Source organism: Cheilinus undulatus, linkage group 14, assembly GCF_018320785.1.
Source record: "Cheilinus undulatus linkage group 14, ASM1832078v1, whole genome shotgun sequence".
Taxonomy (NCBI): Eukaryota; Metazoa; Chordata; class Actinopteri; order Labriformes; family Labridae; genus Cheilinus; species Cheilinus undulatus.
The window spans coordinates 41,454,185-41,465,596 of NC_054878.1; the positions used below are offsets into that span (position 1 = coordinate 41,454,185).

Genomic DNA, 11,412 nt, shown 5'->3' on the forward strand with positions numbered 1-11,412 from the left:
GGACATCACATGACTCTCATGATGCTGACTGAAGCTGCGTTCAAGGACCGACGGAAACTGTAGGGGAAACGATCTACCCCATGACACAACATGTATACATGGACAGATGCTTCTAAAAACTTGATTATCATGAAAGAGTTGTACTTTCCTGTGATCTAATTCAAGAAGTGAACTTCAATTTATTCTAGAGTCATCATTAAAAGGTGAGATATTTAAAACTTTTTTTGTTGTTTTCTGTCGATGATTACAGCTTACAGCTCACAAAATCAAAAATCCCCCATCTACATATAGAATATAACAAAACACCAGTCCAAAAGGGGAGTTATTATACAGAAAAGCTGACCTGGAAAATTTTCCTCATTTATACACTCATTAATTGGTTGGAGCTCCTTGTGCACAAATTACTGCATCTATGCAATGTGGCATGGAGCCAATCAGTCTGTGGCACTGATGGGGTGTTGTGAAGCCCAGGTTGCTCTGATAGCAGTCTTCAGCTTGTCTGGATTGCTGAGTCTCTCATCTTCCTCTTGACATTTCCCCAGAGATTCTCTAAGGGGTTCCAGTTAGACCAGTTGACTGGCCAATGAAAACTTAGTAATACCATGGTCTGCAGACCAGTTTCTGGTAGTTTTGGCTTCACTGTGGGCAGGTGCCAACTCCCGCAGGAAGAAGAAATCAGTGTTTCCAGAAAGCTCAGCAGACGGGAGTATGAAGTCTTCTAAAATCTCCTGGTAGATGGCTGACAGCATTATCTCTGGACTTGATAATGCAAATTCTATTTTGTTTTTAGATGCACCTGTTTTTAAGTATGTAATTTATGTATTAAGAGTTCCTAAGCCCATTTTACTCTGCTCTTAAAAACATGCATCTAACTTTTATGGTTACTAAATGTGGGATTATTTGCATGCATTCTCAAGAATGACACTCTTATGTTTTTTGGACAAATTGAAACAATGATCTGTATATAAAATGTCTTGCCTTGATAGATTAGACAAATTTACACATAAATCTAACAAAACACATCAAGAGTCAAGTAATATCAATGCGTGATGGTAACATTACATTACTAATACTGAAACAATCTGAGTCTGCAGTTTCTACATTTTGTGGAACTGAAATGTTATTTAACAAGAGGGATGGGTATCTGTGGCTCAATAGGTAGAGAAGGAAGTTCATCAATCAGGTGTTTTCCAGTTCCTGTTATTGACCCTCAACTTGGGATTTAGCTTGCTTTCGCCAGTTAGTATAAATAAGGGCCAGTTGCAAATAATTTTGGAGGTATGCAGCGTATAAATGCAGATATAATATACAGTGGTACATGGTCATGCCTCGGTGTTTGTGGTTAATAATTAGAAAAATCATAAACATAAGTAATTGGATTTTTGCATGCACAAATCACACCAATAGTGAATATTAAAAATCAAAAGATGATGGGTCGCAGACAGCCTGGTGGTGGGTTTGCACGGGCCCAGGTTCAAGTCCTGCCTGTGACTCCTTTTCCACATGTTTCCGCCCATTTCTATTCTGGACTCTATCCAACATCTATCAATAAAGGCATAAAATGCCCAAAAGTATATCTTAAGAAAAAAAAAAAAAGAATTAAAAGATAATAGCAGAAGATGTAAATTTCCTAAAGGAAAACATCTTTCTTGAGTGTTTATGGTTCCTGAAAACAGCATGAAAAGCAACATAAGCAGTCTCATTCACCAGACTGTCACTGATCTTAAACAAAAGAATATCCTCTTACTAAAGAAGAGGCATACTGCTCAACGAGTTCAATGTTTTGTTCAGTGGCAGCTGAAAGAAACACTCTTTAAGGCTCCAAGCTCCTCAGCACTACAACTATTTGCCCTGAGGTTTGTCTCACAGACTTCAGCCACATTCACCCCTAACCATTCAACCCTTAACCATGCCATCAAAACCTGATCTTTTAATAAAATAATAATTTATTTATCGTTCATTTATCAGAGTTTGTTTGAGTTATTTATATATCAGTTCATTGGCGATCATCTTGCTCCATCTAGTGGCCATGTGTAACAACTACAAAAACTTTCTCGCTTGCTGAAAAAGAAGCAGCCTGGGCTCATTCATTCATGCCCAGCTGTCTAAACAGTGTTGTTTTATAAGGCATTTTCCCACGGTTACATTCTTGGCTATTTTTAAACTTTTTTTATGTTTCCCATCCATAACTCTGGATGTGTTTGCTCTGCTAACACACTTTAGCACAAGAAGACCTTTTCAAGGCCTGCCAGGGATTTTTTTGAATTATCTTTTTTGCCTTAATTTGGTCGATACAAGATTTGTAGGAGGTTAGATACTTCTCATGTAATTTATATTCTATTCCTTATTTCATGCTTATATTAGTCCTATAGTTTTTCTATAGACTGTACCACTGTTTTTAGCCTCTTATTTTTATTCCTCCTCTATGTTAATTTTTTTTGCACCTATATCAAAGTAAAATGTCAAAAATATGTGACAGTACTTGGCAATAAACCCAATTCTGAGTCTTATTCCTAAAAAGTACAATGTTTAGATTTCAGATTTAAGGTGGAGTAAAGATGCGGGCAGTGAGAGCTGAAAATAAAGTATTAAAGTTCAGTGGCTTTTCAGTAGAAATTAAAACAGAAAAATTCCCAAGGACTTGACAGTATTCCAGTTAGGTTCTTTATTACATTTCATTATAGACCCTCTGTATGGGAATAAAACATATCTTGTATAACTTAACACACTGGTTTAATAATTTTGGAATTTTTAAAGTTCACAGTAGCAATGTCAACTAGCAACTCTAGCCATCTATTCTTTGCAACCCCTGCTTCATGCTATGAAACTTTTGGGCTGCACAATAATTCACTTTTTTTAAATCATTTTTGCTTATCATTGAGCTTTCACAATATACATAATGCAAAAGACTGAATTTATAGTTATAAAGAAAGACAAATATTTTGGGCAAATCATCACGTATCTTTAACATGCTCTCACACCAAAATGAAATTTAACTTCTATCTCGTTTATAGTATTTGTTGCCAATGTAATGGTAAAAGAAAAGCTTTATGTATTTTGGATTCATGAAGCACATGCTGCAGTATGCTATAGCTGGAGCATCAAATAACCTCACACTTCATATGATTATAACAACAGGGAAAAGGAAGTGTCCTGTGGGACTAACACTGAGCTGTTTTCATGGTCAAAAGTGAGAGAAAATGTTGTTATATTAATAATAATAATAATAACTTTATTTGTAGAGGTTTACAAAGTGTTTTGACAATTGACAGAATTACAATTAAGACAAGGCATCAAAACACAAGGGAAGAACATAATAGGAGGGACAAAACCCCAACAATAGAAGATCCCATGAAAATCTAACCCATCCATTTTCTATACTCCTTATTCTGTTCTGGGTTGAGGGTGGGATGGAGCCTATCCCAGCTGTCATTGGGTGAGGGGTGGGGTACACCCTGGACTGGTTGCCAGTCAATTGCAGGGCTGACATATAGAGACAGACAACCAGGCACACTCATGTTCAATTCTGAGTGATCAGTGAACCCATGTGTGCACAAGGAGAACATGCAAACTCCACACAGAAGGGCCCTGTTTGGGAAGCCAACCAGCAACCTTCTTGTTGTGAGGCAACAGTGCTAACCACTGTGCTGCCATGCTGCCCCTGAAAATCTAACCCCAGTATCATAATCATCCTAGCTGACACACTACAAAGCCCAGGAACATGTCCAACAAAAAAACACCATAATACCTAGGTATGCATGTTCCAGAATAAAAGTAGTGACCAAAGACAAATAGACAATAGACAAATAGAAACAAATAAAAATAAATACAACCCAGAATAACCTAGACCAGTCCAGGCAACACAGGAACCCAGCTACATAAAAGAGACCAAAGGACCAGAGATGTGAGAGCATCTAAAATGTAGAAAGAGATAGAAAGGACTAAAACTCAGAGAAGTAAGAATAAAATGAAAATATTAGGAGTCTTACACCATGAGATATGATGAAAAAAACCATGGTCTCAATTGTTGTGTTAAACATTGCTATCTGCCCTGATTTTCACAACTACTGCATTTCTACTAAAAAATAAAAGTTACAAAATATGTCCCATTTAGGGATTCAAAATTCTGGTATTATGACTACTCTGCAGAACAGCGCCCTCTAAAGGTCAAAAGCCAAACAGTCATAATCAGAGCAGAGAGAAAACACCTGGTCAAATCTCTGATGGATGTTGTTTCTGGAGCTTTCTGTTTCCTCACAGATCTCTGGTAGTGTCTGGCTCAGTCCGACAACCACCAGTCACTTTGTGTTCAAAGTTTCTGTCATGTATTTTTGCATAATGTGGTTTCTGGTTCTCATCTGCATGTCCTCAGGTACAGACTGGAGCTTCAGTGCCTTAAATTTTTTTTTTTAAATGTTTTCTGTTGGTTTTTAAGTACTGTGATTTAGGCTGAATTTGCCCTTTATGGAGTTGCACTTACATCAAAGTTTGTAAAGCTACAACGATAACATAAGCATTCTGATTCTTCTCTCCTATTAACTCTGATTATTTCTATTTCTGTGTTCTGTAGTTGGTGGAGTCCCCATAAAACCAACCCAGGAGGTTCACAGTCATGCTCCAGGTATATACAGATAAACACCTCACTTTTAAAGGATTATCTAGTGAAAATGAAATATGGTTACTGTGCAAAAATATGTCTCTTAACTATATCACAGGACTGTTGCTTTACCCAAATGCTGCAACATTTCTTTACTCTAGCTGTTTTGCCTTTCAATGACACCCAACGAGCCACCAGTCCAGCCTCAGGTTTGATCCTTATGCTTTTTACTTTTGCTACAACTTAAAGTATTTATAATAATAAGCTAATGTACACATTTTTTTAAGTTTACAACTGTGCTTTTTTTTTTTTTTTTTACATTTTGAACAATCTAAATGTGATAATTCTCTTACAGTATATTAAAGAGTAGCCTTCTTCAACCTAAAAAAATCAGCATTTTTATTTTTTCTTTTATTTTAGTTGGTGTTGTGCTTCTAAATGACACCCACAATGCAACAGTTCCAGCTCCAGGTTTGTGTTCAGTGTGTTTAAAATTACTTCAATGGCAGGGATAATTGGAGGGGATAAACTAACTTTACACACAGTAAACATGCACAACTATATATTTTTTTGGTTAGTATTTTATTCATGTTTTTGTTTGAAACATTGCGTTGACACTGGTACAGGAGTCAGAAATGCAAGACACTTGGGTACTCGGATACTTTTGTTTTTCTTAATCCTAGTAAAATGTGTTTTTGTGATGTTAGGTAAAACAGGATGTCAAGAAAAACACATTTTACTAGGATTAAGTCCCAGAGGTCTCAGAAATGAATCATATCTTTTTTGGACTCTGAGAATAACCACTAAAGCGGATACTTTTGTAGCCATCATGAGAGGATATTTAGAAGTGTGTATACTCTATGGAGACTCAAAAATAAGTGGGTATATTCAGTATTCCACCATATACCCTGCACTACACCTTCACAACGAAAAGGCAACCCAAAATAAAAACAACCTGTTGAAATTAAATTCATTGGTTTTCATTTAATTTCCATGATTTGTCTTTTTCAGTGGGTGACGTGCCACTAAATGACACTCATCAAGTCAAAGGTAGAGACCAATTTGTTGCATTTTATTCACTGACAACACAAAGAAGAGTATTTTAATCATTCTATTGTATGAATTTCAATGCTACTTGCTTTAAAAGCGATTGTCTGGTTTCTGATGTTCACCTTCAGAACTCAAAATGAAAATATTTCTGCTTCCGTCAAAATATCGCTGGAATTTTTCTATTTTTCAGTTGGTGTGGTTCACTTAAATAACACCCAGAATGCAACAGCCAAGGCCATAGGTTGGTAAATGTAAGTTTTGAAAGTGTTTTTCCTCTTAAATCAATGATTAAATTCAGATTATTTTTTCAAGGTAGAGTTGCTGTAAAGCTTGATCCACCGCAGAATGCCAGTGCTGAAACTCTAGAGGGTAAACTTGAAATATGACAAAAATATACATAAGGAAATGTCTGTAAAAGGGATGCACAGTGACCATATTTAATTTACTTTGACTTTCATAGAGCTCCAAGAAGAAATGATTGTCCAAGAGGGAGACATTTTGATTCCAGTAAGGTTGAGAACTTTCAAACGTTTGATTTGTTAAACATCTGTGAAAAAAATGTCTTGCTGTCTGCTGGGCCTCTACTCCAAAAACACTAGGAGTGTCATCTATATAGCTCTGTGTGTGTAACATGTGTCTAGGTCTAAACATGGATTTTTTTCTGTCATAAAGCCTATTTCTCTGTCTTAATCCACACAGGAGGACAGGAATGCTGTGCGGACCCTGTGGCTGGACGCTGTGGTACCGTACATCATCAGTGATGAGCTGGGTAGGCCGCCCACCTTCTTATATGTTGTGTTTTTAGTGGAAAAGCATTAAGACATAACCTCTCTGCCTTTTTGTCTCGTAGCTTATCAAACGCCAAACATCATTGCTGCATTCAAGATGATTTCTGATTACACGTGTATTCGCTTCACACCACGCACCTACGAGTACAACTACATCAAGATCAAGAACGGCAGAGGGTGAGAGACGTGATCTGTGAAGTGTTGGTTGAAGAGACATTTCACACAAAAAAATCTCTTTTTAGCAGAGTAAAGCTACTAATAAAGGTCTTGTTTAATATTCCTGGAGGTATGGTGTAGAAAATATTATAGTAATACACTAAAAACATGAGAATTAAGAGCAGACAGTTTCTAAAGGATTCACACACTGAAAGAACATTCTTTCTCTCTGACTTGAGTTCTAGATTTAAAACTCTGTTTATCTGTAGTTGTGCATCCTTTGTTGGTTGTCGAGGAGGAGCTCAGCCGGTGTATTACTCACGGACGTGCAGCGTTGGAAATCTGTGCCATGAGCTTATCCATGCTCTGGGGTTACATCATGAACACACACGCAGTGACCGGGATCAACACATCTCTGTGCAGTGGCAACATATCATCCCAGGTAAACGCCTCAACTGAGACACTCGCTCATAACCAGACAGTTTGTAAGGCGTAGATGTAGCCTCAAGGTTTGAAAATTTAAGCAAATGTGGAACTCCTTTATGACTTCTAACGACCAGCAGGGGGAGATCTTACACTCCAGTTATCTAGGTTTGTGAGGAACTGCCTTTACTGTTTAGTCATTGGTTTAAATTTGAAGTAAAATAGAGAATACATGTTATTGGCATGTTTTTATCACAAAAGCACATCAGTTAGGATTGAAGTGAAGCACTTCCCATCCTTGTGTACAAATATTCACTGTGTCCCAATTCAGGGGCTGCATCCTTTAAAGGGCGAACTTTAAAGGAACCCTGCATGATCAGAAGGAGTCCCCATATTGGATTGATATTTGTATTTTTTACATGTAAACTTGGTGCAAAAAGTAAAGGAATTATTGTTAGTGTTGGGTAGCTTATTTCTTTGTTGTAACAATGCTTCATGGCAATAAATCTTAGCCTGTTTATTCCCCCTTTTAAATTGGGCCACTTTTATAAGGAACACGCATTTGTGGGATGAGCAGCAGAGCTGAGTATGTGGGTTGTGCCTAGGAAAAAGTAGCCAAATCTTCTCTAGCAAAGCCAAACAGCTTGACTCTTGTTTGGTGGATTGAAGTCTGAAGACACAAGACAATTTATCGATGAATTCATTTAACAAACAGGAGCCTCAGTAGCATGGGGACGAACCATACACATTCACAACAGCCTGGCACCTCCTCCTCATGCCGTTCACCAGCCTGGTCACACACTGCTGTAGGATGGCATCCCATTCTTCAACCAGCATTTGTCGCAAGTCAGCCAATGCGGTTGTGTTGGTCACTCTGGCACGAACAGCATGTCCAAGCTGATCCCACAAGTGTTCAATGGGGTTAAGGTCAGGACTGCTGGCAGGCCATTCCATCCTCTCCACTCCCAAATTCTGGAGGTAGTCTCTGATAAACCCCACTCTGCGGGGGTACGGTTGTCATCTTGGAGGATAGTTTGATCTCAGACTGTGGAGAAATGGGATTACCACTGGTTGAAGAATCTCATCAACATCTCTCTGCATTAAGATTGCCTTCAATGATGACAAGCCTCCCTTTTCCAGTGAGGGAAATGCCACCCCACATTGTCACACTGCCTCCACTAAAAGATTTTACTCTATCAATGCAGCAGTCAGTGTAGCATCTTCTTCACACGTTGACCCTACAACCCAACTACCATAGGCAGAATGTGGACCTATCGCTGAATGTAACATTCTTCAACATGGTCGGGTTCCAGTGTACATGTTGCAGACACCAGCGCAAACGGGTCTGATAGTGAAGGGCAGTCATGGCAGGCCAGACTGGAGACTGGCTGCATGCGGTCTGTTCTGGATTGTCTGGCCTTGACTACAAATCTGTAGAAGACAAACTATGGTTTCTAAGTGCTGACAGAGTGAGGGAATGGTCTTCTTGAGGTGTCAAAAGAAGAGACCAAAGTAAGCTGTTTGGCATTGGCAGAGAAGATTTGGTAAGTTTTTCATGGGTGCAACCCACATATTCAGCTCTGCTGCTCATCCCACAAATGCATGTTCCTCACAAATGTGGCTCCATTTAAAAGATAAATAAACAGGCTTTCCAACTAAGATTTACTGCCAAGAAGCATTGCTACAACAAAGAAATAATCTGCTAATTTCCTTACTTTTTGTGCTAAGTTTATAAGAGACACAAATATCCAATTAGATGAACTTGTCTTCTCATGTAGAATTCCTTTTAAGACCAAAAAAGTTGTAGCGGGACATTGCAAGCTATCCTATTCTGAATGTTACTCCACATGCAGCCAAGAAATGTCCCCCACTCTATGTCCCAAGGGCCCAAAATCACAGAATGACATGTGTGTGTTAACATTTGTTGAACTTGACTCTTGAACTTGTTTGCATGTCTTTAAAAGACAGACATGATTTCTGATTTCTGATTTCAGGGAGACAAAAGAACTTCAAGATCAAACATGGGGACACTCTGAATCTGCCGTACGACATCAACTCCATAATGCACTATGGACCGTAAGTCATGACTCAACACTAAATCAGCTCATGAAGTAGGAACGAGTCATGGAAAATCCTGTTTGTGTAGTACTAATTAAACAAATATTTCTATTTTGTTTGAAGGTACTTTTTCAGTAAAGATGGAGATTCAACCATGTTGCCCCATCGGGGTGGAAGTCAGATGGGTCAGAGAACTCATCTCAGTCATCTGGATATCGCGAGAATCAACCGACTCTACCGCTGCGGTAACAAAATTGATTACCCTACTGTTAGAATTTATCATCTGCAGGTTTCACGTTTACCTCACTTAAAAAATTATGCGATATGTTTCTGCTTTCAGACGAGCGGATGAGATGGCAGTGAGTGTGCTCCATGTTGGTCAAGCTTCATTTGTCCTGAGCTTTAATAAAATTTTAAACATCTAACTCTTTGTTTTGTGTTTGTCATGCCTTTTTTTTTTTTTACCATAGCTGCACAAGAAATGAAACCCTACAAATTCTTTACACACAAGGGTAAAAAAGGCTCAGCTTTGAAGTTGAAAGTTACAATATTCGAATTTCATTTAGCAGATGCGTTTGTCCAAAGAAAGGTACATCTAGGACAGGTGTTCCTGGTGTTAAGGACTTTGCACAAAGGCCCACACTGGATACTCATTGTGCCCTGACCAGGATGCAAACCCTCTGTCTCCTGTAACTAAATTCCTGTAGTCTGATTCAGCCTTCAGATGTGACACTGTCAATTTGTGGCATCTTTATCTAAGTCTGTTGAAGAATCTCAGTATTGTCCTCATAGCTGCTCTAAGATAGTGTTTGCTGGGTGTTTTCAAATCTTGACTAGCAGAGACGCAAACACATGAATGCCAGTTGTTATAGCAATACAAGTCTAATGTATACAAACCTGACAGATGACTGATGGCAGGATTATGCTTGTGTGAGCGTCTGTGGGTGAAGCTAAGAGGGCACAGAAAGACAAAGGATGACTCCGCCTACTGCAGAGACAAAGTGACAGAATTAGTTCAAAAACCCTCTGGTATCAGTTCAGTACACTACCCTTTATAGGGCTTTAGGGACCAAAATATCCACTAAAAAAAACATGAGTCAACATATTTTGTTGAATAAGGTTTTTAGTCCTGATGCCAAATATTTTAACATTTTTGCACTATAATCCATAACCCTTTCTGAATACCAGCTTAATCAAATGCTTGAGATTAAACGTTTGTTTCCTCCACCAGTTTTGTGGCTTGTTAAGAAAAGACCCTTATTCTAAATGTTTGTCTGTGCATGCATTTATTAATCCTCATCTTCCCCTTTGGAAATGTCCCCAGATAATGAAGCAGTGAATTCAGCATAGTTAATTTGAAGTGTGTGATAGTGAGCTGGCACGCTGCTGCTTGTCTGTGGGCGGGGAGACAAAGTGTCAGGTGTGCAGAGGTGTCAAGTGACAAAGTACAAATACTTTGCTACCTTACTTAAGTAGAAATTTTTGGTATCTATACTTTATTGGAGTAATTATTTTTCAGGCAACTTTTTACTTCTACTCCTTATATTTTAAAACTAGCCCTGTTACTCCTATTTCATTTCAGCTTGTTTTCGTTCCAACATGTCATCGTTTAGAAAAAACACAACCCCCCCAAAAAAAACCTATCAAGATAAATCGCGCCATCTGGATAGAGTGAATTTGATTGTGGTTGGATGAGAAGTATAAATATAATACCATTCTGACACCCTACTGGTTTGTACATGATCCATCGCACCTGCGCACGACACAATCACGTCACACTCCAGCAAGGAAATAGCAGACGTATGAAGCCTAGTACGAAAATGTCCGTGGCAGAGACTCAAGAAAACTGGAGTGAAATGTCCCAACCAAGCACCAGCGAGGAGGTTGGTAGTACACATACTGTATATGGTTCTTGAATGTATTTGCACTGTACTAAAACGGTTCATTTTCAATGGGCATAAATGCAGCTGAAACAGGTGCATCACAAAGTTTTCAACATTTACATTTTAATATAACATTATAGTCAATATGGCCTTAAGAAAAATGTTTTTTGGGGAGGTGGGGTGGTGCATTGTAAGCTTTTGTCCTTAATGGATTTTTTCCCCCTTACATTACTTTTACTGTTATACTTTAAGTAGTTTTGAAACCAGTACTTTTACACTTTTACTTGAGTAAAAAGCTTGAGTTGATACTTCAACTTCTACCAGTCTTTTTAAACCCTAGTATCTATACTTCTACCTGAGCAATGAATGTAATACTTTTGACACCTGAGACACAGCACTACCCTGCAGTTACATGTTGTGTGAAGCAACAGTCTTTTAATACATGAAGTAATGCACA

At 38.4% G+C, this 11,412-nt stretch overlaps 1 protein-coding gene across 2 annotated transcripts; it reads left to right on the forward strand.

Annotated features, from left to right (window-relative positions):
• The first annotated feature begins 4,212 nt into the window (after nucleotides 1–4,212).
• On the forward strand, nucleotides 4,213–9,497 carry LOC121521644 (low choriolytic enzyme-like). Of its 2 annotated transcripts, none has more exons than XM_041805766.1 (14): nucleotides 4,213–4,372; nucleotides 4,571–4,621; nucleotides 4,716–4,806; nucleotides 5,018–5,068; nucleotides 5,609–5,647; nucleotides 5,838–5,888; nucleotides 5,960–6,016; nucleotides 6,108–6,154; nucleotides 6,347–6,416; nucleotides 6,498–6,612; nucleotides 6,861–7,033; nucleotides 9,009–9,090; nucleotides 9,196–9,317; nucleotides 9,413–9,497. In XM_041805766.1, the coding sequence occupies exons 2-14, from the start codon at nucleotides 4,613–4,615 to the stop codon at nucleotides 9,433–9,435; spliced, it is 930 nt and encodes a 309-aa protein (XP_041661700.1). In that variant the 5' UTR covers nucleotides 4,213–4,372; nucleotides 4,571–4,612; the 3' UTR covers nucleotides 9,436–9,497. The 2 variants fall into 2 exon arrangements, with proteins under 2 accessions (XP_041661700.1, XP_041661699.1); XM_041805765.1 differs by having other exon boundaries at nucleotides 4,759–4,806.
• The last annotated feature ends 1,915 nt before the right edge of the window (nucleotides 9,498–11,412 follow it).